General features: G+C 35.3%; 1 protein-coding gene across 2 annotated transcripts in view; it reads right to left on the bottom strand.

Moving 5' to 3' along the window:
- Positions 1–27,614, bottom strand: part of RYR2 (ryanodine receptor 2) — a 391,343-nt gene that overhangs the window by 76,768 nt on the left and 286,961 nt on the right. For both annotated transcript variants that reach the window (XM_042025322.1, XM_042025323.1), the window contains 11 exons: positions 26,932–27,009; positions 24,190–24,265; positions 21,696–21,822; positions 18,231–18,346; positions 16,644–16,708; positions 14,483–14,604; positions 11,416–11,465; positions 7,618–7,678; positions 5,668–5,906; positions 3,379–3,460; positions 1,195–1,325 (listed from right to left, as the gene is read on the bottom strand). In XM_042025322.1, the coding sequence (XP_041881256.1) occupies positions 1,195–1,325; positions 3,379–3,460; positions 5,668–5,906; positions 7,618–7,678; positions 11,416–11,465; positions 14,483–14,604; positions 16,644–16,708; positions 18,231–18,346; positions 21,696–21,822; positions 24,190–24,265; positions 26,932–27,009 (1,147 nt within the window). The remainder of the gene's footprint in view (positions 1–1,194; positions 1,326–3,378; positions 3,461–5,667; positions 5,907–7,617; positions 7,679–11,415; positions 11,466–14,482; positions 14,605–16,643; positions 16,709–18,230; positions 18,347–21,695; positions 21,823–24,189; positions 24,266–26,931; positions 27,010–27,614) is intronic.

Here is a 27,614-nt window from a genome sequence, read left to right as displayed (position 1 = left end):
TCTGCAAGCACAGTCTGTAGCTCCTGAATGTCTAACATACTGACATACTCATACAGTGACATATACAGGTATCTACAGAGCACAATTTAGCCGGCGACTTGTGAATACAAATGTCTCTACCAGCATTCCACAGTTCCTTGTCCTAAGGATAGTCCTTTTTGAAAAGCAGTATCTTCTCCTATTTAGCGCAAATATATTTTATACAGGCATCACATAGTCTCCTTAATTATTAATGCAAGTTTGGAAAATAAATTCAAATTTCTGTTAAATATCACAACAATACAGTGGATTGTCCTTCCAGATATTCTAAAATAGCTAAAACATATGGCAGGTATGCACAGCTGTTGATATTTTCAAGCTTGAATACTACAGCTCTTTGGAGAATAAATCTGGTATGCTCCCTTTCTTAAAAAATAAAGGTGAAGTTATAAAATGAATGCCATTATAAACTGGCACCTTGTACGAACATACACTGTCATCTTTGTGTATCTGTAACATGATTCAGACTCAGCACATAAGCAGAGCTTGTAAAGTTCTACTGCAACTTCTATTTATTGCAGGAACAGTTCGTGCATATGACTTTATTCAACCATCATGTTACAGCATAAGAAATATCAATAAAGGAAGAAAAAGGTATATGCAAAATAAATATACATAATGTCACTGTAAACTAGCTGTACTGTCTTGTATGTCAAACAAAAAAAAAAACAATCTACATACTACTCTGCAATTTATTTACTTTATAAGGGCATAATATGTAATTAATACAGCAAAGCTATTTTCCTTCAATTGCAAGTATATGTGTTTTGGGGATCCAATATTGTTTATGTAAACTGAGGAACCAAAGCTACTGATGAGAATGCATAATTTTATGATCAAATATAGAATATCTGAGGTACTAAAAATGTGCAAAGTCTCTTCATTAAATCCATTCCAAAGTTGTATTTTGAGAATGATATCTCAAAATTAAAATATCAGTAACAATAGGAACATAAAATCATAGGTTTTATCAGACTTAGAAAATAAATTGATTAGAAAATTCATTTAGAAAGAAAGATTTAGAAAAGAAATACAACCAAGACATTACAAGAAAATTCTCATGCTATAAAATGTATGCAAAACCACATGTCTTAAGGCAAGCAGCATTCACAGTGAAGTCGTTTTCATAACCATGATGTGAGTTTCTGGAAATACCTGCTCTATCTCTTGCATTCTTGGTATTGTAGATTGAGTAGATATTATGTTTGTTCAAGTGAGTTTCCAAAAAAGCCACTGGAAAGGCCCCTGAGAAAGCAGCCAAGCACTCTCCTAGTGCTGATCGTTGCCTGTGAATTAACAAACACCATTAACTACACACATCTTTGATCACAGAGCCATAGAATGGATAAAGTTGGAAGGGACCACCAGTGGGGTCAGTACTGATTGACCACACCTTGGGCTTGTATTCTGAGATGAATGCATTTCAAAGAGATAAGCCACAACAGTACTAGGATCATCCACACAAGGATGCGTAATAGGAATTGAAGTCTAGCAACCCTCTGCTAATATATGAATAAAATGTTAAGACATAAAATCTTAAAGGTGGCCTACACGGTTTACAGAAAATGAAAACCATGCAAGGGAAACCAAAGTAATTGTAAAAATGCTTTCTGTTCTGTTACTTTCCTCTCAGCTTTACTGACCTTATAATCCCTACTATTAAGAAAAATCTACTGGATAGAACAAGAGACCGAAATCAGCTATCATTTTATTTAAGAGATATTTCCTTTTTCTGAGAAATAGTGATAATCACTTTCATGCTTAGTCTAGTATGAAAGTCAAGTTCTTTAGTGAGTGGAAAATTGCTTCTCATAATCAAGAAGTCTGAGGTTTTATCACAAAGACATTGCTTTAATACCTTCAAATATATGACATTTATTTGATAATCAAAATTCTTTGTGTGTCAAAACTTTAAAAAGCGTGTTTCTAGGAAGAAGTAACTGATGCCCTGTCGCTTCACTTGGGTTCTTCAGGGGATTTCTAAACTATTCTTTCTATTTTCAGTTGAATTGATCACAACAGAATTTAGAGAGGTGAGAAATCCCTAGCTAAGACCAAATCACACATATGACAGAAATCCAAGAGAATTTGAAAACCCAGGAGAATCATGAACTTTCAAGTTAAAAGGAAAAAAAGACCTCAAAACTGATCTTGTGATTTAGCAAGATTCATCCTCGGTCTATAGTTTCTCTCAGTCTTGGAGATTTTATTCTTTCTATATCTATCTCATTACACTTGATTTTGTTAAATCTAACTCTATTCCCATTATTATTTAGACTGTTTTCTCCTTGTTCTTTTTTTTTCCTTTTCATTAAGTCCTCATAAGTAAAACATACATCCATCACACACACCTGCAAAGAGCATACTATGTGCTTTTCAATTGCAATAATGGTTGCAGACGATCATACACAAAAATTCACTTACACTGATATATTTTCAAAACAAGTCCCAGATCCTTTATTTGCCAAAGAGCAAAATAAATTCATTTTATATCCTTAATGAAAGTAATGAGACCCGATTTTCCACAGATATGCATTTTTTTAAACTTAAATATTGGTCCCAACGATTTTTCATACTATGGGCTATGATACCACCACAAAGGAAGCAAAGGTATGTTGTGGGGCTGCTCTGGAGTTATGCACAGGTTCATTTGCTGGAGAGGGTCACTTCCTAAACAGTAAACTTCCTAGATTACTGCTGCCAATATCTAAAATGTAGTAATTCTGTTTAGCCTTCCTTCAGAACAGTGTTAGTCACTAAAGCGCAACTGTTCAGTTTCAAGAACTGAATTTTTCTATTTATCTCTATTTTTTGACCAAACATGGCTTACACAGACTAAATGTAACTTGGAGGGGGGTTAGCAGATACAGAGATGTATTAAAAAAGCATTTTAATACCTCATTTACCTGGATAACTGAACTAGAAAAGAAACAGTGTTGCACAAATGACAAATTAAATTAAATTTAGAGTAATGAGAAAGAAATATACATCACAATTAAACATTATAGAAGGAAGAATAAAAATTGCTGAGCTGAATGACATAATTTTACATTACCCCAGTTAACCCTCAAATCAAGTGCTATTTATTGTAAAGTCAGATAATTTTAATTGCAATTTTAATTTTAATTAAGAAAAATATTTTGAGAAACATATAATGCAATATTTCAAGTGTAATATAATAAATGCACCTGCATTCCACTTAAAATCTGAGCACTGTTTTTTTCTCTCAAGATATCTTTCCAATAATTTTCTCCTCCTATATTAATTTATGAACTGCAAATTCATGATGCTAAATATAAATGCAAATATTAAAAACAAAAGAAAAATTTTCCTTCTTACCTCTCTACATAGATACTCTTGCTGGTTCCCAGAGCATATAAACTGGCCAATATTCTGTAACAAGAGACCTGAACATCTTCCACTAAAGAAAAGAAGAAAAATATATTTACAAAGAGTTTCTTTTTTTTCAATACATTCCCATAGAATTAAAATAAATTTCTTTAGACAATAACAGAATTTAAAATATAAAGATAACAAAGGCAATCCGCAGAAATCACCTGCTAAATACAAAATGTCTTTGGGCCTCTGAGTACTATACTTTTTACTCAAAACTTCCATTTATTTCAATATGTTAACAGCTAAAACAGTAAACCTATTTCACTAGTGCACAAACTTAATGAAATTAATGGCATATCAATCCTTTGTATGCGGCACCTTTACAAATAGAACACCACTGTGCAAAATAAAGGTAATCCTGTTAAACAGATATTTAATTATTTTAATCACAGTTTATATCTTTTTTTTAATTTAGGCACTGATATCAACTAATAGCATGTACCTAATTTACAATTAAAATTTAAAATGGATTAAAATCAATAAATAATCTTTTAGTCCATATGAGTGTTTCACCAAAAGACGTTTTAAAATTATTAAATAATTCAGTCACAAAATTGTGAGAATAATCTTAACATCTATTTGAAAAAATGCTTTTGTAATGCACGCTGCACCAATAGTGTAACAACAGTATAAGTACCATCAAGGAGGACAACACACCCATTCTTACCATAGATATCTTTCATAGTCTCTCCTGCAGTGCTATTATCATCCCTCAACATGCAATGAATGAAATGTTGTGAGTAAAACTGGGTAAGACTTGATGGGCTGGGAGAGCCTGCAAGATATTGTATCAAAGCTACGTGGCCTGGCCCTTTACTGCACTGTGATTTTAGTTCAGATCATCTTGGATTTAAGTGTTTTTACATCGTAACAGTAACCTCAGGTACTCTGCCCCACCTTTGTATGCGATTTCCCCCCATGGAGTAAACTCTGTAACTAGTACTTAGGTAAAAGCACCAGGTCAAGATACTTGTACAAATAAAATAATCTTATTCTTAAAAAGATGTAAAGAGAAGTTGTGTGTAAGAAAATATGCTCTAGACAAAATAAATAGGCAAAATTTAAAATAATTATTCTTTCTCAGTTCATGAATTCCAAATTTGGTGTTTTACACCAGTGTGATGTATGTAGAACAGCTGACTAAGAACACGAACTTGAGTGATCAAATATTCAAAGCTAAATACTAAGTTCCAAAACATGGAATACCGGAGATCAAAACTTACACACGGCATGAATATGTTGATGCCTCAAAAAGTGGTTTATGATGAACAAATTACTTTTTCTGGATACTGTCACAGTCTCCTGAATTTTACAGAAATAGTTTAATGAAAAAAGTGGATGTTTACGTCTCATGACATTCAAATCCATCAATACAACTCTGAATTTTTCAAGAGTTTTTTTAATGCTATTTTAAATAATGCTTTTTCAAGATTCTAAAAAGAGAAAAAAATATAACTCAATAGTCTTTTCCTCCAGGTCCTTCTCAGAGATTTTCATAACTGAGTAACTGAGTCAGCCATAGAGAGCAGGACTTCCCCCTTTAGTGCCACCTGGACAGAGATATTTCTGTGAGTTCCTAAAATATATAAAATTACATTTTTTTGTGCAGACTTTGTTTTGTGTGCAAAGTCTGAAAAATTTTGGCTGCAAAATTTTAAGGTTGGGAAAATAAAGGACCACTGAATCTGCTATAATCAGAATCTATATACAGAAATCTGATATAGAGGCTGTCATATACATTCCCTTCTCTGGTGTCTGAATTCTTAAGGAGATCCTTCCACTTCTCCTTTTTCCCAAGAATTTAAGGACCTACCCAAATTCCCCTCTAACTGAAACTGAGTCAAGGTGCATGTATGATGGTGTAACATTCTTGTAGTATAATCTTATTTACAGACAGAGTAAAGACAAAGTAACTTGCACAATGTGAATTCTCACACATGAAGAAAGTCGCAGTAAATCTATGGTAAAGTTATTAACAAAATGGATCCTTCTGACTTTCTAATCGTGGACACATCTGCTTTAATATTTATTCAAAGTCCACTAAAACCTGCAGACTGTTTTTGGTTGATTGGAGCAAATGTTTGATTAAACCAATGACAATTTTGTCAAAAATGACATAGGATTTGTCCTTCTCTAACAGAATTGAGGGTCTAGTAATGCTTTCTACATGACACTACAGATATTTTAATGGCATAGCCCTTCTACATACACACATGAATATACGATACATACATATCAAATCTTCCCCAAACTGGTGCTGTCCAATATGCTCAAACAATGAAGACAGCACTGGCAGGAGAGCAACTGTGGTATAATTGATGATTTGTGTAACTCCTTTTGGCTGGTTTCTGCTGTGTGTAAACTGGCCTTGCTTAAGATTTTCCATTGTTTTCTCCAGATCCTCAGCAGCATTGTCCAAAAAGGCTCTCAATGCCATCCTAACAGATTCCAGACCAGTTTTCATCACAGTCCTGTTTATAGCATGCAAAAAGAATGAAGAATATTCTATTAGACAAGCATGGAATAAAGCTTAGCCTTGGATTATATGAAATAAATAATAGAAATATGAAGAAATATCTTTCATCTTTTAACATTGTAAAATCTCTTCAGAGCAGAATAATTGACTGAAAACAAGTTTTATAGGTATCCTGCAGAACACAAGGATACTTATCTGTTTTCCTGCCAAGCAAATAGTCCTTCAAAATTTATAAATTGATTCATTTGCCTTCACAGAGGAAAAAACCAAAAAGTGCCTAACAAAAGTAAAAATTAATAAGTGTCTGATTTCTGACTCCAGAAAGAGAACTGTCTCAAGCTAGAACTCAGAAACTCTTCCCAGTTGCAACAGTCACATTTCTGTCTCCAGAATAAGGGCATCAGAAAGAATGAGTAAAAACAACCACATCTATTAAAATCAAATCAATAAATTCATGAAAAAATAAATGCATTGGTTATGTAACTATAGTATCATAGTCAATTATGTAAAGATATAATCCAGGAGAATTATTACCTTGTATTTTTTTTTACCTTATATGATTTACTAGCTCAATTTAAAAGATCCTTTGTTTAAGGAAAGTATCCATTTAAGGCATGCATGAAATAAATCAAGTTGATGTTCTTTTGTAAATTGAAGATCAGTCCAATTCTTTTAGTCTGATTGTCTATTTTAAAGAGTGAATATATACAGTTTCAAAAGCAATCTCTTTAAACTTTCATGTTACCTCCATGAATTCCTTTATCTCCTTCTGGAACTATTTTTACATCTCTACCAAGAGCTGAATTAGTGACCTTTACCTGTATCTGTATTCTGTCTGTGTGATAGCATGGACAATGGAAAACTTCAGACAAAAAAACCAATATATTGCAAAATAAAGGAGTATCATGCAAGAGCTGAGCCATATTAATGGCCACGATCATGACTCTACCCCATAGCAAATGGAATGTAAAACTTGTCCATAAAAGCTACTGCAAGGACACTGAGAAAAAGAACTATCTACGTATAATCCAGCCAATTGTTTTGAGATTAAATGCAAAGTCAAAAAAGTGACCTTTAAATTTCCATGGAGGCAGTTTAAGCTATCGTATTTTGTTTTACAACTTCAAAGATCTGAAAAACAACTATCAGCAGAGCTGGCTGACTTTACAGTAAATGAAAAGCAACACATTACCCTCCAATATATCAAGGCTGTCTCATCCATAAACCCCACAACAACAGCTCAAGCAGCTCAATTTAATATAAAAATAACACTGAATTCTATGCAAAGGTTTCGGGTTTTTTTCAAATTAGAACCTGAATTAATTTTGCAAAGAAGACATTCTACAAGACAGATTTACTGTATTCCATGTGCATTTAACTCCTGAAGTTTTTGATTAAACAGTGTAAGGAAAATAATAAAATATTTCTAACTTTATTGTGGTTTTGAGAAAGTCACATGATTAAAACCACGTGAACTAACAGCCAGAAGCTTCCGGACACCAGTGATCCTTAACGAAGTTTAAAGTGCAACCTACAAATAGTGTCAAACCCTAGTAATTGACCTGTCTAGCAATGGCAATTATTTTCAGCACTGTAACTTCTTGAGTGTTGAAATTCTGTAGCCTCACACAGGTAGCCCAAAGGTAACTGCATATTCCTTTCCTCAGTGATTTTCCTTGTACTTTAGAAAATACGATCAGTATTACCTCGCATCCAAGGTCTGCCCCAGTATGTGAAGACAGTTGACTATTGATGTTGCATCGTTTCCTAGAGAGGGAGGAAAATTATCCACCAATGAAGCTGAGCATAGCATATAGCTGATTGACACTCTGCTAACTGTACCTCTGGATTCAATGAAAGAGTAAATGACATAGCAGAAGAGCAACTGAACTTCTGCATAATTTCAACATTCAAGTTAAAAAACATGCAGTTTTTTGTCTTAGCCTTGTTTACACAAACACAGTAACTAGAGGCAGTAAAGCATCTTTCATAAAACAGCTGAGGCAGTCAAGATGGAAGCACTTAAATGTGGGGTTAATTAGAGCTGCAGTGTATTGTCTGGTTTTCATTTGATTTCTCTAAGTTTTGCTTTAATTAATTCAAGTTTATTTAACATTTATCTTCTCCCTCTCAGTAACATAAAAGCTGTGAACTTTCCAAAATTGCTATTGCAGGAAGAGAACACTTACATAAAATGTCATTAAAAAAGTTAGTTCCCTGGTGTTCCCCATAGGCTGCAGCCATTTGTGGCTTAATTGGGTGTGGTCCACATGAATAACAGTCTCTGATATAATACACATATTCCATAATTTTTTTTCCCATTTAAGTATGTAAAAAGAGGACTTACACACAACAAGCCTTCTATGCACGTGTACATCCCAAAATATTGCCAGGTACAAGCCTCTTTCCTCTACAATCTCTTTTTAAGTCCAGAACAGATGTAGGCTACACAAATTTGAACCACAGCCTGTTTTTCTAATTTACTTTTTTTAAATGAAATTATGCAAAAATAAAACTGCCTTTTTTCACTTCTCTTTAAATTTTCCTGATTAAAAAAGTAGAAATAATTTGAATGTTTAAGATTTCTGAAAATACTTCTATCTGCATACAGTGGTACAGCATACTATATTTTCTCACTGGTGGTTATTTCTTAAAAATACAAATGAACATACAACTAAAATTAGTAATTGTTTCACTGAACTAGAGATTTTAAAAGATAAATTGCACAGAAGGTGTGGGAGGTTTGTTGCAGCACTGAGAAAGCTGTTCTGTGCTACCAAAATTAGGAAATATTGTTGTGATGTTCATCCATAGGAGATTAAACAAACCAGAACCACAGCTCCCAGGGCTGCCTCAGACAGGCAGCCCCACCTTTTTTCACTGGCACATGTGATCATGCAGTGGTAGAGCAAGCAGATAAGAAAGCTGAGGTGACCTAAAAAATCCTACCAAAATCACCACCCCAAAAGATTAAGGATTTTTTTGGTCAGATCAAATTTTTTTTCCTTATTATTTTATGCTCTGTTAATAGGAATGCCAGTGCTGACTAGAAGAGCACAGAACTGTGCTAACAGCAGGTATGGAGGGAAGTACTCAAAGCACACCAGACTGTGGATTAGACCATCACAGAATCATGGAATGGCTTGGGTTGGAAGAGACCTTACAGATCATCAAGGTCCAACCTCCTGCTGTGGGCAAGGACACGTTCCACTAGACCAGGCTTGCTCAAAGCCCCATCCAGCCTGGCCTGAACACTTCCAGGGATGGGGCAGCCACAAATTCTCAGCAACCTGCTCCAGAATCTAATGGCTTACTAGAAATTTAAACAGCATAAAAATTGAATCAAACTACTTACACAAATTTGGTTTTTAAATTTGAGAAAATATAGATTAATATGCTCAGTGCACCAAAATTATTCACTAAAATCTTTCAATTTCTGCCCAGTAATACTAATGAAAATAAATCAATACAGTCTTCCTGATGTACAGGTCCAGCTCTCAAACAATAAATTATTGTGGTCAAAATCTACTTTCACATTGTAAAAAAATAATGATTCCATGCTGAATTACAATTCCATAATCTCAATGACACTCAGATATCAAATGTGATTAACTATTTAAGTTCACTCTATAAGACGTGCAGACTTAATTTCCCATTTTATCAAACTCCTATATACATATTAAGCTACATGACTTTCACTAATGATTTTCATAAATGACACTGTATATTCAGAAGTACCATTCAAATTCACAGTAATATAAAATACCTATACGACAAAACCATATAGAATTGTGCTATTTGTTATAGCAAACTCTGCACTATCCATCAAAGTTATTATTGAGCAACTTTCATTCACAGAAGATGCCTTCAAAATGCACAAATAACTTTCTAGGCCCCAGCTGTGCTCAGTTATGAGCATTTTCTCCTCTTCTACACAGTCTTTGCTGGAATAAGTGAAACTGTCTTGATCAGACTTTCTCACATCATGCAATTCACTTGCAAGGGCAAACAAACTTTAAGGTGACTTTGACTTGAGTTATTAGGTCCACAGTAAACAACCCAATCATGCTCCATAGTCTCATGATGACCTTGTCATAATTCACGCAAAAACTACTGTGTTGACATAAAGATTTTGTACTCCTTTTAGTTACTGCTGTCTTCTAGGAAAAGAGTTAAAAAACAAACTATAGCCATCACAAATAATTAGCTGATCCTATCTGACTTAACTCCTAGCACTTGAACCCAGCAAAGCAACAGGGAATAAACAAGCTGAGATGTGGAATAGAAAAGAACTTTTCTTTAGTACTGAAGAAAGTTATGTTGGCTTTGGTTTTCAATTTCAACCATGACTCATTTTAGGGAAAAAAAAAAAGTCTGAAAACCAAATGCACAAATAACAAAAAAGATTTGCAAATTTTAATAGTATACCTGAGCTAGTTCATTCTTTGAAGAAACAACCTAGGGTAAAATTCAGAGCTTATGTGTACATTTGTGACATATTCCACCCTTCAGAAAAAGCTGCAACAATGCCACACAGCTGCAGAAATAACTCCATTCCTCCTATGATCTTTTGGCTTTAGAGGCAAATCCACTCAGCTCCTTCCAAAATATTTAAAAGTGATTATCCTAAAACACCTTCTGATCATTCTTCTCAGTTTAATGGTTTTCATAATGGTCTGTAAGCTTTTTAAACATCACACTGCTGCAGCGAGTTCCTTCCCTTCAAATTGAACGAAATACGTGGGAATTGAGTTAGATGCATGTTATCATAATCTAATTCACTACGTAATTACCCAATTAGGTATGTTCATGGATGCTGAAGTTTGCACTGCATCCATCATAGAAGCTATGTATGCATAGGATGTACTATTCCAACTCTCCTAGCACCACGGCATAAGAAAGAACTGCAAAGTAAATGACTGTGCCGCACATTGCATATAATGTATACACTTGATACAGTCTTCAAATTGACTTCAATTCAGTGATTTTCACATGGCATAAGACAAACACCAAGCTCCTGTCAAGGTCACATAATACCAGAAAGAGAGTATACATGCGTATGTGGAGTCAAGCACATCTGGGAATATTCAAGAATTCCACAGAACATGACTAAGCATTTCAGCCCACTTCTAATTTTCCTTGATGACTTTCCAATAGAAATGTGCAGTTCTGACTGTCAAATGTTTTTCCCAAATGATTTAGAATAACGTTACAAATCAGTAATTTTAATTTACTCATCAAAATTCTTTGATAGGATAATGAAACCCAAATATTAGTTAAGACACACAGAAAACTAAACAACACCCTCCCCCAAACTGAAAACTACAAAAGCTTTTTGTTCTATCTAATAAATTCTGTGATCTACCAATCTAAACAATAAGTGGTCTGTGTAGACCATGCATTTCAGCCATGCAGCATGCAACAAAGCAGCACTTAACACAATGCAAAAACGGCAAAGAAAACCAAGTGATGGCCATGCTAGTATTTTTCAAGGGTCTCCTTACCAAACAGTGAAATCCTATGCCTGACAAGAACTCCAAGTTTGCAGAACAGGCTGAAGACAAAAGAAAAATAAAAGAGAAGAGAAGGGAAAAGGAAAAAAATAAGGGGGGGAGGGGGGGAGACAAGAAAGAAAAAATAACAGCTGATATATGAGCAGGAAAAGCAACATGATGTCACGCAGAAAGAATCAATTGTCTGAGCAGAATGTGGGACAGAATATTAAAGAAAGAATTTTCAAGTGCATATCCTTAACAAACATGGTTAAATAAGCACATATTATAATTAAAAAAACAAACAAAAAAAAATTAAAAGCAAAGCTAATTAATATAAAAGCATTCTATACAATAACCCACAAGGAAATAACCATCAAAGCTTTAAAAAGTAAAATGTGGTCATTGTGCTATACAGGATACCACTGACAATTTGAGAACAAGAGTTAAGGGAATCAGATTAATTGAGGTATGTGATGGCAAATGTTTAACTTGCTCAATTAGGATCTTGTAAACTTCAACACAGCAAGAATTTCTTTTCAAATAAGTTTTCTTTTTTTAAATATTCCCTCTTACATGGTTTAAAACAATATGATCAATGATTGTTTCACATGTTTGAACTACTTCCTGTGCTGATGAACAGCACTCCATTGAGAACAAAGAAGAGTGAAATTTTGTGCTAATTCATAGAAGCAGGAGCAAACTGCCCTACCCAAATTGATCTGGGCTCCAGATTAAGGAGGAATTAAATCTGTCTTCATAATCTGGTTTAGTGTGAGAATATTCATCATGAATGTCCATTTTGGTGTTATTATTTTATGCTGCAAACCCCTTCATCTGCTATAAATGACATGAACAATATCATGTCATTTTATTAAGCTACTTAAGTAATAGGCACACTAGCTATTTATTAGCCTCTGATTTAAAAGCAAAAGATACAATAAGCATGTCTGCACAGCCTATGGATGAGATCTGAACATGTTGTTCCATTTACAGACAAGAGCATGGTGTCAAATGGAAGCATTTATGTCCAGAATCACAACAGCCAGGTTAATGTGGTATTGAATCCAGCTAATTAGCCAGTGCACAGTGGTCCACTCTAGAAACAGCAACTGCTCTGTTTTAGAAATGAGTCTGCTTGGTGCATGTTCAGGGATCTCTGTTCACTTTTAATTCCATGATGCAGACATAAACTATATATTGTTTTATGAGGACCTTGGTTCACCAAGTCCAACAGGCAAAGCTGTAGAGAAGCATGTTAGCATCATATAGATTTTTTCGTCCATTCTGGAAAAGATATAAATAGCTCACGAATCTATCATATGTTCTGACATACAAATATTACTCAACTGACTGTACCATGCAGTAGATGCTATGTTATCACAAAGTGAGACTGAAACTATTATCTTCAGCATATTTAGCTGAGCTTAAATGAATAAGTCCAAATTGCCAATACTTCGATTGTTCAGAGCCAATTTCATACAACTACAGTAGTACAAGAACTTGTAACATGGTCTACTGGATGAGAAATTCAAAAAACCCAATCACGAAGAGGTTGGTTACAAATACAACAGAATATAATGCCACTACATTTCAGGAAGAAGCCTGACCCATATTTTTTAGCAAAACAGATCTGGATTTACTGTATTTTCTGAATATGGAATGGTTGTTGCATATGCTAAGACTTTCACTGCATTATCAATATCCAAAACTATACTCTTCCATAGCTTAATGAATGCAAGTTTATCTTCACTGGATAAGGAAAGCAGCCAGGAACTGCCCTTCGCTTGAAGCAAATTCTGTGTAGGAGGTGCACTCAATAGGATTAGCTGTTACTCATCCAAGATTTCCTTGTATCTGTTTTCTTCTCCTTGGCTGACACACCTGAATGGCACATAACCCAATCAAGTATGGCAGCAGCTCTGATCTTTTTGCAGGACTATATGTTCGGGAATCTTACACAGCTATAGAGCATATGTGCATAAATCCTGAATCTCTATGCAGTAGATATGCTGATATATTTGACATATTCCAGAAGTAGGGAATTTATTGGCATGATTTAACAACTGTAAAAATACTGTTACCTAGGACATTGCAGACAGAAAAATAGCAGCTCATAAGACTGGAAAATTATTTATATGCACGCATTTTGATACATTTTGATAGTTTTTATATCCCTTGAAGAACACCACTCAGATAAGCTGCCAGATCAGATTAGTCCATGAGACGACACAAAGTCAAGACAACCATTACTTACTTGTGCTTAATATTGTGCTAGAAATTTCACACAGTATTCACACAACCTTGCAAGCCCTGAATGTCTGTATGACCACCAGTATTTTTGATGCTGTCAGCTTCAAAATACAGCAATTCAATATCGCATGGTTCATGCCCAAGAACAGCCAAGAAGGCAACCATCATACATGCCCACATTACAGGTATTCAAGAGGTCCTGTGTGAAGCTTGTAATCCCCCTCACTAAATGGGAAATGTGGATTTCAATTCAATCAGAACTGAAAACATCTTAGAGAGATGGTCTTAAAAAAAGTGTAACTTCAGGGAAAGAATTAAGTCAGTATTTCTGTGACACTACCATTCTTATTACTATTTATGAAACTAAAGAAAGAATGCAACTCCCTTATTTTTAATTTTTGTGATGGACATTAATAATGATATTTATTGATTTAATGATATAAAAGTTTGGCTTTTAAATCTAACAAAATTTTGCAGGAATAATGATTTCTGTATATACCTTTTTCTAACAATGAAAACTGTTACATAATTGTTTATAGTCTGTGCCACAGACTATGCAAGTGCTCCACGGTTGGATATAAGGATAAACTGAAGTTCCCTGCATGCTAAAATAATCCTTTTCAAACAGCATATAATAATAGCTCTGTACTCCTCTCCATTTTATACAATGAATTTTCCTAACAGGGAAAGAAAGTAAAAAAATATTCATTTGTGTGTACATTAAAATATTTCCGTGCCTCCCACTTCTTACTCTCCCACAGTCAACTGTTGCTCTTTAAAGACAAACACACATATGCATAGACATTAATATTATTTTAAGCTTTACCTTGTCACCATTTCTTTCTCTTTATTAGAGGCATGGCCTCCACTTGTGAGAGGCCTACTTGCTGAAGATAAGAAATACAGGCGATGATTTTTAAAATACTGATCAATCAAAGGGAGCACAACCTGAAATTATATCAGAAAGAGTGGTTATCTCAGGACCTTCTTTACTCTGTTCTGTATTACGCTTTGTAAGTCACAACTAAAAAAGACAGAAGATTTCAAACAGGTTTTCTGTTTTAAAACCTGTTTGGGTTTTTTCTTTAATAGCTATTCCTCTGAATTTATTTAGTATTCAAGGCACTTAATATGTTATCAAGAAAGGCAGCAGAAAAAAAATTTACATTAGCACTGGGACTTATCTGTGGTTTTTTTTAGGAGGAGTACAATGCAGAAGATATAATTTAATTTTATTTTGCAATTTAAGATTTTTACCATCCACATAACCAAACACAACTATTACGCTTTGTTCCTTTTAATGTAGGTTTTAAAAAAATCACCTACAACTGTCAGAACCCTAAAAGCACTTAGTTCAAGATTTTTCAAATAAAACTCCCTAAGAAACTTCACTTACTAAGGGCTTGTCCACAGAAATTTTCCTGTTTACTTCCTGTGGTGATTATTACTCAGTGCCCACTGCAGGCGTCAGCCAGGAGGAGATCCAAAATAAACAGCCAGAAAGAAAATATGAAATTACTTCCTTTTTGGAGCACAAGAAAGTGGAATGCTAACTTCTGAGCCAATCAGCTTCACAAATAATACCACATGGAAGTAGTCTAAGGCATTGAAATTACAACTTACTGCAAGGATACCAGGATTAGAAAATGCTGCAGACAGTTGCCTTTTCTTATTCACTGATGAATTCAAAAGGCATTTTTGAATATGCAAATATCATACAAACTTTCACATGTGAAAGGAATAAGCAGATTTTCTTGGTTTATCATGTGCAAAATCATGACAGAAAAAGGAGAATTGTGCTGAATCTCATGACTGTCAGAGGGAAAGGGAAGTGCAAAGTCCTGCACTTGGGGAGGAATAAGTCCAGTTACCAGCACACACTGAAGACTAATCAGCTGAAAAGCAGTTTTGCAAAGAAGGACCTGGGGACCTTCAGTGGACAGCAAACAGACCATGAGCCAACAAGGCAATCTTACTGCAAAAGCAGCCAACAGCATCCTGGATTGAATTTAGACAGAGTGCTTGTCAGCAGGTCCAGGGAAGGGGTTCTTTCTCTCCACTCAACACTGGTGAGACCACATCTGAAGTGCTGTATCTAGGTTCTGGTGCTGTGTCTGGTTATGAGCTCCCCAGTACAAGAGAAACATTGACATACTGGAGAGAGTCCAGCAAAGGGTCACAAAGATGATTAAGGAACAAGAGGATCTTTTAAATTACGAGAGACTGAGGAAGCTGGGACCCTAACCTGGAGAAAAGAAGGCTCAGGGAGGATCTCATCAATGTGTATAAATATCCGAAGGGAGGGGGTAAAGAAGATGGACCCAAGCTCTTTCCCACTGTGACAAGACCAGAGTCAACTGACTGAAACATGGTAGGTTCTCTCACACCATCAGGAAGCACTTTTTTTTACTGTCAGGGGGACTGAGCACTGGCACAGGCTGCCCAGAAAGATTGTGGAGTCCCTATCCTTGGAGATACTCAAAAGATGTCTGGACATGGTTCTCTGACACTGCTACGCAAAGGACCCTTCCAACCTCAGCCACTGTGTGACTCCGTGATGGAGACAACAGCATGGTTTTAAAATGAGAGAAATAACTACCATGACACTGACAGGCACACAGCCATCTTCATTCCAATAACTATTTCTCACATAAACCTGCCTGAAGATTGTAAAAGAGAAAAATCTTCAAAATTAGGCTAAGCCAGAAAACAGAAAATGTAGGGAGCTTATGAATAACATCATATGAATAGTTGCATAACATGGAGCAGGAAATAATGAGAATAAACACTATAGTCCTGTAATCTTCCCACATCTATACTTCATCCTACATTGCTTTCAAGCTATTTTTATTACTGCTGGTTTTAATTAATAAAAGAATTAATTAAACACAGAAAAACAGCACTATAACAATAACAGTCACTAAAAAATACGTTCTCACTTCTGTTACTCACTATGTTGACAAAGAATAAGCAAAAATATACCGTACTTTGGCAAAAAACTTGATTTCTTGTTCATATGGGAATTGCTCTCCTTTGCCTCTGCTGCCACCATCTGCAGAGAGAAGAAAATTAGCTCCCTGTGATAAATCCTAATTACAGTCTACTCTGCATTTTTCTTAGGAAGTGTACGCTGTACACAAATAATACTGGTCATCTTCAGATGTAGATTTAAGGTACCTCAAACAGTATATGCACTAGTTAAAGTAGCATTTTATGACAACCTCGTTAGAGAAAAAGTAACAGCAAATAAAATGCATAAAGAATAACTGCCCAAATCTTCATAAAAGTGAAGGCATCTTGTAGTCCAAAGAGAAATGGATGCTTTTGTGAGACAAAGATCTGGTGCTATGTTTATCTTTTCCTGTTACAGGTGACCATTTGGAAGCCTGAACTCAGCTTCTAGCACCTTTCTCCAGTTGTTCCCAGGAGAAACACAAATTAATGAATTTTCATTCCTCATTTGTGAACTTTGTACTAAAGAACAAAATTAATGGTTAGATCTATCCAACTGAAATTTAAATTGCTTCACTCTTCCCTTACTATAAAAAACAAAATCTCTGTCAAAATAAAATCTGATACAGCTTCCAAACGATCATTTATTTATTTTCTTCTTTCCATTAATCTATTGAGGGACTTGAATGGTATTTGTTCCTCCAATGTTTCTAGTGTTTCAGTATTTAATCATTATCATTCTTGCAGTTATTCCAAATTTATGTAATTAAGAATGATGAAGCCATGGTAACCAAGCATTAGCAGCAGAAGTAACCTGATGAGTTATTAAGACCAGACTTTTGTTACTGTAAGTAACCACGGCATAGAATAGCTCAAAAAATTTACAAATTTCCACATTAAAACTGTATTGGTTTTTAGAAGAGCATTGGTTTATTCAATCTCCCTGATGTTCCTGTTACTGTCATTTACAGCATATATGACTAAGAGGCACAGTATATGTTACGTGTCATTGCAACTCCTATGGTCACAACAAAAGCTGCACCTGGCCAGTTTTTTTGGCTTTTACTGCTCATGTAAGAAGCTGACGTGGGTCACCAAACTTTGTATTTTTTTTACCTTTACCAAAAGCAGATAAAGTTAAATCCTTCGTAGCACTGTTGACAAAACATGTGCCAGGTATTTGTGAAAGAACATTCCCATTGTGGGAGTTTGTTGAAGATGTTTCTCTACTCCCTTTTTCCAGAGAAAATTTCAGAATGGTACAAATGACAGTTTCATTTGCTCTCTGAAAAAGGGATTACATGTGAATAGCAACTATTAAGGTGCACATGTGAGAGATTATAATTTTATGCATAAATGCAAGGGGGCAGCTAGTTTGCTTTTTCAAAGAATGAAAGTCATAAATTTTGGCTGTAAATTCTTAATCTGATGCATGAATATGAAAAACTGGAATGAATGGCAATTGCGTAACTCCAAAATTCATGATCTTCATCTACTACAGAAGATTAAGGGGAAAACTAGTCCAGAAATGTACCAATATTTAAAAGGTTTTCTGGTCATTTTTATAACATCAGTCATCTTAGGTAGTAATTGTTTTGAAAAATGTGCAGGGGCTACTATACCAAACTCCAAAATGTACTGATGGGCTTCATCCACATATCTTATAAGCTGCTGAAGGAAACTGTAGGCAAAGCGTTTCTCAATGGAAGGCGTGTCTAATTCCAGGTCCTTAAGTCCTCTGTAAAAAGAAATGAGTAAATTTTTACACATGCAGAAGGACTCAAAGCCATTTTACCTCTCCATGTAGTCTGACACAATTTTCTCTAGTAATGATTATGTGCTTGTTAATATAAGAAAAATTTTTGTGTGTTTCATGTAGACAGTACTCTTACACTTACTTAGGTTTTGAGCAATTTGTTAAGACACAACTAGATTTCCCAACTAGAAGGTTAGAAAAAAAATTACACTTGTCAAGCAGAATAATCCACTATTATTATAATTTCTTTCCATTACTTGTAAGGCATTACTATCTTACATTTCCCTCCAGGGACTAATTCTTGTGTGAGGGAGTTTTGAAGCTGGAAAAATATTTTAATTTAAACAATCAAGCTAGAAGTAAATCTAATATCCATCACTATGACTTTTCCTGAAAAGTTTGCATGCTAACAGAAAAGTTCAGAATAGCTATGTATCATTTGTGAAAAATCAGAGGAAAACCAAAACAAAATGATGGAATCACTTTTCCAGCATGTTCTATCCATCTTAGTTACTAGTCTGATATAAAAAAAACCCCATCTTCTTTCCACAAGAATGAATCTCCAAAGCGTGAATCCATGTCATGGGCTGACATCCCTAGCAACAAGCTGGCACTGGCATAAGCCTTGTTTATGCAGGATGAGGACTTAATTGATGGCGCATGAAAAAGCTATTCTTAAACAGAAAGGGAATCAGTCACACCTCATCTCCCCCTGACTCATGCACCAAGTTATATTAGTACTCAGCTAGGTTGCAAGTTTAAAAAGTATACCTACTGCATATATACAGAATAGAACTGCCTGTGTACTGCACATTTATGATTTAAATTAAAATATTGATGATGGTAGGGTTCAGATTCAGAAAAAGAGATTCTGGAAATAAAACAGCTTTCTCAGCTGTCGATACAAATAATGGTATAATAATGTCTGCTACATTAAGGCTATCTGATCAAGGACCTCCTCAATGCAGAAGTGGGTAATAAAAGAAAAACCACAAACCAGAAAACCTAGAGACACAAATCTGGTAGAAAAAAGATGAAGGAGACAACACTGGAGAACAAAAGTCTCAAGTTTACTAATTAAGGGACCATTAAGAAACTTCAGGGACAGCTTTGGAGAGGGCCACCTGAACTTTGTAATTCCTAAGAGGAAGGGACATGAGGATTTGGATTACTTGTACACATACCAATGCTCAGTACACAAAGCAATGACAGAATATACAGTGGGGAAGGATCAAGAAAGAGCAAAGTGAAGAAGAGACAAAAACAGATTTCAAAATAACTGGTCACATGTAAACTGTGGCCTGTCAAATCAGTTGACTGACTGAGTCCTGTATCTCATCACTAGAGTTTGTCCTATATTCTTATTAAATGCTTTCATACCTGTATCTCTGTGCAATGTCACTCATTATTCCATGTGCTGTCAGGAGTAAATGGCAGCTACTGGCAGGACCAGCATGAGTGGATATTAGGCCAGGAACTGGAGTCAGGCTTGGAGTATAGGTGCACCCAGGTATGTGACAAATGGGGTGAATGAAGGTCTCAAGCATCAGTAGTTGGGAGACACCACAGCTTTGGGGAACACCTCTGTGGGCCCCTACAAACCTTGAGCCCAGAGTGGCAGCTTCAGCAGGGGACTGCCATAAGTGCATTTGGTAGTGGCCATTGCAGTCAGACAGTCAAGGGCATAAAGCAGTGTCTGCAACTCCAGCAACTCCAGGAAGTCCCAGTTGCCTGCCACTGGGGTGGGAATGCTGTGTTCTAAAAAAATTCCAGCTAATGCGAAGGAGCAGTGTCAGTAAGATGAGTGAGGGCTTCTGCACCAGCAGCTGGAGTGTGCCTGATTGCCACATGCTTGGCAGGGGCCAAGTGTTTCTATCTTCCCTAAACCCAGTTTGCATGGAGGTGCAGAGATCTGAATGGTCACTGTCTAAAGACTGTAAAGATATGTGAGCAAGGCATACATGGCAGAAAGTACAGTGGTGAGCAGACCAAAACCATGCATCACGTCCTTTTTTGTTTAGACAAGGCAGTTGTCAAAGGTGCAGCAAGTACATTGAGTTTAACTTCATGGAAAGGCCTGTGTTTAACCAGCGGGGAGGATGCAGATGTAACAGGAACTGGCTACTAGACAATGGGTGTGTCCAAGTTAATGCTCATCTTATTATCCCTCTTAGCCTTCCACTCCCAAAAAAACCCCAAAAGCCACTTTTCACTTGTGTTTAACAGGAATAAAAGGGTTAGTGGAAAAGGAATATGCACTCCTGAATACAGCTGATAATTTTGACAGAGAATAAGGAAAGAAGCCTTTGCTGTCTGACATCCTTCTTTGTACATCCTACTGCATTGACGGGAAGTAAACTGAATTATTACAGCTACCCTGAAAGATTTTACCAAAATTATTAACTGCGGACTCTAGAAACAGGCTGGAATTCACATGTGATAGAAAAGAATGGAAGTAGGCAGATTTTAAGTAGATGTGCTGGGCTAATTAATTCACAATGATTACTTAAATTGATCTCAGTGACTGTTTCATTCACTTGCTAATGTTCAAGGCATGCAAGGTGCAGATACGCTTTCAGCCTTTTCTAGTGATTCTGATTTCCTAAGTCATGCTGATGAGGCAGAAAAGCCTCCAAATTAACTAAAATTTTATTCATGCTACATTTAGGAGGTAAATACACCATATTAAAATGAATTATGCATGTTATTCTGCAGACTATTCACTATTATTGCACTTACACTGTGGATTGCTTAAAAAGTTATTTTAAAATATCACTTTTCATTTCTAAAATATTTTAATAATGCTGTAAATGAACTCAATTGAAATAAATGAGTTGTGTGTTTTAGAAATAAAACTGTCTTATCCAACCAATTGTCTAGAAATTCCTTTAGAAAGGAACATGTCCTTGAAGATGTCCATGAACCTGTAACTAAGACTTAATAATTCTGTCATTTGTAGAAAACTAATAAGTTCACTAACAGTTGGACACATGGAGACACACCAGAAAGAAAAAGCAGACTACAATGTTGAGAAGGGAGGGAGAAAACATGTAGAGATTCCAGAGAACTCTGTTCATGTCTTCCAAAAACCCTGCCACTAACTCTGTAATACATCTCTTCCTTACAATGTTTTATATGAAGGAGCTCATCCTTATTCAGGTACTGAAACATAAAAATGATCATAGAGTTTTGTTTTGATAGAAGGAACCCCAACAAACAAACAACAACAAAAACCAAAAGCCCCACCACAATCAACCAAACCACAAAACAAAACAGACCACTGAGGACTATCAGAAACCTTCTGTGACATTAATACTGAACAGAGAATTACCTGGAAACAACATATCCATTAATCTGTAGAAATTTCAGAATATCCTGTGCTTTTTCTCTATCCTTGGCTTTTTCTTTGGCTGTGAGTGTATCATAAGGAACAAGAAGGGGATGGTTGCCTCCTCCTACTATGGAGCATCAAGAGAATTAAAAATTAAAGAGTTATCTGTTGACATGGTAAGTCCCAGTAGGTAAAAGTACTATCACAATAATACACAGCACATTACAGTAACTTCTAGTCAGAAATAACAATACACTTGTCAGTTCTTTACACAAACCTTAAAAAGTATTCAGATAGAAACTTTGGACATGGTTACACCAAATTTTAACATATTTGCTACAAGTACCAGCTAAATATGCTGAACCTATTGCAAAAACTCTTAAGAAAAAAATGCTTAACTGTTACAAACGCATTATACCTACAACTTCATTTAATGAAACTGAAAATATTTCAATAAATAACACATCTTCTCCTAAGAAAACAAAGATATAAACAAATGTACAGACATACACCAAGTCCTGCTTTTAAACATTCTAATGACAGGGTTCATCAAGTTTAGCAAGATATACACATATCTAAAAATATATTAAATTTATACAGTTCTACTTTATATTAATAAATTAAAGACAGAAAATTTGAATACGTCATTGAAACATGGTTCACACAATGGTCCAGCAGGATCAAAAGAATGCTGCAAAACCAGAGGTAAACAGAATAAACTTCATTGTATTGCTTACAAAAATCTGAGGTATTGATATCTACTGAATGTAGATATTTAATTTGGAAGGAAAGTAAAGCTGCTATTGTTAATATAAATATCTGCATAAAAAGCAGCATTCTTAGGAGTTCAACTTCTAAGATCACCATTGCCTAACATAACACAATAAATTCCTATGACAATTGCTCTGAAACCCCAGGAAACTGTAAAGGTCATGATCAGATTTATCTATGAAAAAACACTAAAGAAAGTCTCTAAAAATAGTAATATTTTTAAAAAGGAACAAATTCCCTCTGGAAAATATTGGAGACATATCACTGGATAATTTTTTTTAAGCTACATATTCTGAAATTTTCCATTAATTCTGCTTGAATCCAAGTACAGGCAAAATGATAACCTAGTGGGCAAGTCTGATGGTGGGTTAGGTTTTTTGTTTAGTCTGGATTTGTCTTAGGAAGTACAGTCTTTAACACTGGGATGATTAGATTTTACTCTCTTATCACCAACATGATTTAATTGTACCACCTAACAGCTGAAGACAGATATGCAAAATGCATGTGAGTTCACATTATTCTTCTGTCCTTTACACATGGGTAAAAAAATATTTCAAAACTGGCATATGAATATACTGGAGGAAAACCCTCACGCGGCTTTTGAAGGCCAAGTTTTGCTCAGCCGACAAATTCATCTACTTTTCACTCACAAAAACTCTTCATCAGAAGCCTCTCCTTCAATCACTTATAGCCACCTCCAGCCTTCTCATACTGCACACCACAACAAATACTACACATTATTCTCATTGAAGTGCTTATCACAGGCAAAATTCTGCTTTCAAAGCTGTGAAATGCAGTATATCCATTAAAATATCTCATCTTTCTGTAGCCTATGACTTCCCAAACTTCCCATCCTGAGGCTACTTATTCTGAAGAAGGTTTCAGAGAAAAGGAATAAAATAAAAACTATATTAAGGGGAAATATAATTAAAGGCATGGCACTTGTCAAAGGCACTTCCAGACAGAACTTTACTTTTTTATAAAACCTTAACTGCTATACCTTTTCTGGAATTTTACAACTTTTAAAAACTGAAGCACTGTAGAGAAAACAAGAAAGAAAAAAACAAACAAGTTTGGTGCATACAGTATACAACTAGACACGTTCAGATAAGGTAAAACCCTAGCTTCAATCATGTGCAAATATAGTGTTATCTAAAAAAAAAATCAGCTTTAACACAAATAAAGAATTATTTTAACACAGAGGAAAAACAGTAAGATACACAAGACATGAAAAAGCTTTTCATTTAGGTGAGCAGAAATCATGAAGCACAAGCAATTTTTATATGGAATTCAAGTATCTGCTCTAGGTTGGTCCACTTGTCAATTCAACACATGATATGCGCAGTACTTAGTAAACACCTTTAGATCTACCTGCAATAAAAGAAGCTACACAAATGAAATCATAGTCCATTGGGTAATAGTCTGAAAGATTAATGCTACAAGGAAAATGGATTAATGTGGCTTAAATTTATTTACAACCTTTGCGTTTCCTTCCCTTGATATATCTGAACTGGTAAACTACTTAAACAAGAGCAGTTACACTTGGTACTATAACAACTTTCAGGCACTAAAAATCACAATCAAGAATAGATGCTTTGCTGTTTCTTCTTCGTCAATTAAAATTTGGTGTTCCTTTTTCTTCTTTTTAATGTCTTCTCGAATGCATAACCTAAGGTAGTCACAGAGAACTTAAAATAATGTAAATACCTATAGTTAACATTACCTTTTGCTTCAAGCTCCATTTTCTTTTTCTTTGCCCATATGTTATGGTAGTTTTCAGCCATCATCTCAGCCATAGCCTTAGGAAAATGGAGAGCTTAGTGACATGGGTTGAAATGATTAACTGTCAGGAAGTACAAGTTTCTGGTTGGTATTATATACAAGTCTTGTTCTCTAGGAAGTTTAATACAATTACACTGCAATGGTTCACCGGAAACAAGTTTTTATTGAAAAAATATTATATAGAATTTGGGTAGAATTGGCATAGGTATAAGAGTCAGGAACCTGGCGCTGAAGAAACTCCTAATACAAAAAACAAGGAACGACAAAGAGAAGAATAGTCTGGAAATAGTACTGGGGTGTGACATGGGGGACTTCATTCTCAAAACAAGGCCAACAAGAACCCTCTGAAGACACTGTCAAGGGAAAAAAAGAACAGCAAGCCAGAAGACTGAATCAACATTGTTACTGCTGGCTGTGGCAGATTAACTATGAACCCATAGATAGAGCTTCTTCTATGTTATGTCTATGTCTATGATACTGCTCATTCGTGTGACCACACTGTTAAAAGCACCAGCCACTTTAGAGCATTAATTAGTCTATATATTCTTCCTATAAAACAAACTCCTTCAAATCAGTGAACTAGAAGCTAGACCCTGAACCAAGCAAAAGCAACAAGTGCCTCCTAGTAGGAAGTATTTCAACATGAAACAACCTTTCAAACCCACACCTACTGTCCTCCTGGTTGTATACTCTCCAATTGTACAGAGTGGTGGAATTTTCTGCAGATTTCACTTTACTTTGCTTCCATGAACCTAGAGAAACCTTCTCATCTTCAGTAAGGACTATGAGTAATGAGTATTTCTCAATATCAATTTCTTTATTTGTGAGAATACTCACGAATTCAGGAACTTTTCAGCCACATCTTATTTTTCCATTAGACAATTTGTATCACAAACTTTTTTCCAGTGAATATGTTATGACAGATAGCTCTTCTGTTCTGTATGCTGGATGCCTTCTGTCATGCACACTCTGATCCTGGTATTTTGACAATCCCAATTAGGACCTTAGAAGGATGCAGAGTAGTCTGTGTTTTCATAGCACCTGGCAAAGCAGGGTGCTATGAAGATGTTTTTAGATCAAGACCTAGCTGTTCATGGAGCTAAAATGTGACCAGGTGACTTAAGACCAAAATAAAGAGTATTTTGCAGACTTACAGTTTTGGACATGGTCATGATTCTTGCTAGCTAACCCTGAACTCCAACTTGAATGATATTAAACATTTTCTAAAATGTTCAAAATTACACAGCTAGTTTTTAAAACTCAGATTTCGTTAATACCCAGCATGTTTAGATATCGATATCTGCATCAGGACAATTAATAGCTGAAAGTGCATTTTAATTAAATTTGTTTTGCTTTTAAATAACAAGCTAGTTTCAAAGATGCTGGTTTCAAAGATGACTTCTCTTCATAGGGCATATGAATCATAAAGGCAACAAGCTCTGCCTTATAGCTAAGGGCTACAAAGGAAATACAAGTAATGACAAGCATTAAAGGGTAAAGTATAAAAAAATAAGCAAGGGACTGACAGAAGTTTCCATGCTCTTTCTATGTGATTTGTGACAGGATGGTTAATTTTATCTGGGTTTTGTTTACTGTATTATAATACTATGATGATGTTCACATGGTGAGTTGTTTCCTGAGCATTAAATAAAGTCTGCAAAATCTTTCAATAATACTGAGTTTATACAAATGTTAAATGTCATAATTGTAAGGAATCTTTATCATCAGTTTAAAACAAGAATGTAGTGGTAGAGGCAGTTATTCAATAACCAATTTTATGAACTTTTTGGAATGATCAGCAATCTACTGGCAGTTAATTGGCAGAAAATTCTTTTTAAGCTAGTCAGCAATCTAAAACTGCTAGAACTATAAAACTGGAAACTGTAAGACGGAAATCAAGGAGTGGAAAGCCAATGTGAGAATTTGTTTAGAGGTACAGTAGAGTATATACTGCACAGTTAGCCAGTTAATTTACTACCACTGCTTGTTTTTTGCACTATGGCAAAGCTCAGTATGGGCAAAGTTAGCCCTGTGTTTCCAGAGTCTATTGTAGTCAGTTTTGAACACCATGTTGCCACCACTAGACTGGTACAAACACTCATACTAACTAATTTAAAACAATTCAGTATATGCATACATTACATTGCAATTACACTCTCAGGAAATTAGTAGACTGTAAAACCTATCACCATACTCAAGCAAACATCATGAAAAAAATCCTACCTAATGACAGAAACATAGATTATCAAAACATATTGGTCCAAATAACAGCAACCTACCAACACATCTGTCAAAATGCCACCTCCAATTCCTTCATTCTCAATATTCACATTACCTAATGGTTTCTGATTCTGATTCCTTCCATTTAGAGAAAAAAAGAGCCTTGACTATATGTTTTGGAAAGATGACAGAGAAATGAATGGAAAACAGAAAAAATTGATGCTGCTACCTCTTTTAAACAGGATTCTCTTCAAAATGACAAATGTTCACAAACTGAACTGGGAAAATCAATCCAGGACTAAAGAAAATTTTGAAGGTTTTCAACACATACCATGTATTTTAAGCCACAGAGGATCAAAGAGAATAATGAAAAAGACCAGAAAACCCTCACCAGAATGAAAGCAAAGCAGAAAAAATGAAATTGTAAAACAAACCATAAGCATTTTAGGTGCTTCTAACTTACATGTAAGTCTCTGGAGAGGGTGACATTGCTCATGTCAATTGCTCGAGGAGTGTAACCATGGGCTGTATCTACAGAGATCTGAATGACAAATGTGCAAAACAGTGGAGTTATGCAAGCATTTAATATGAAGAAGTTAACATTAACAAGATACTGAAAGTAATTAAGGAACTTAAGAAAAAAGTCATTTGTAGATCTACAGAGAGAAGAAGGATCCTTTGTGGCCCAGCTGAAAATAAATCAGGGGTGGTAAACTTCGGTGAGAATTAGGCAAAGGTCAACAGAGTTTGTTCCCAAAGACAGATGGCCATCAGACACAAATCCCTCTCACTTAAATACAAATTCCACTCGAACTCATTTATGGTTTGAATTTATTGTGGATAAGGATAAAGTTATGATTAAATCTCTGCATTTTCTAGACACTTTTTTTTCTCAGCAGGCAAAATCTCACACAATCTAGTTTTAGGTGAATTCCGGCAAAATTCAAATTTTGAATTTAGCTTTTCAACCCTATTTCTGCATTTAAGACTAGAATCTACAAATAGTTATCTTTTACCTTCTGTCCCTCCCCGCCACCCAGAAAATATCACCATTTTTTTATTCTTTCTTTTTACTGTCTAAATTTGTCACACGTTTGATCATTACATTGACACAAATGGTCAAAGAAGGATAAAAAGTGACAGAGA

Source organism: Corvus kubaryi, unplaced genomic scaffold (genome assembly GCF_017639235.1).
Source record: "Corvus kubaryi isolate FWS band 111438036 unplaced genomic scaffold, C.kubaryi_AGA036_p1.0 37266, whole genome shotgun sequence".
Taxonomy (NCBI): domain Eukaryota; kingdom Metazoa; phylum Chordata; class Aves; order Passeriformes; family Corvidae; genus Corvus; species Corvus kubaryi.
Note: the sequence above shows the minus strand (reverse complement) of the source record. Positions and strands in the feature narration are given on the sequence as shown.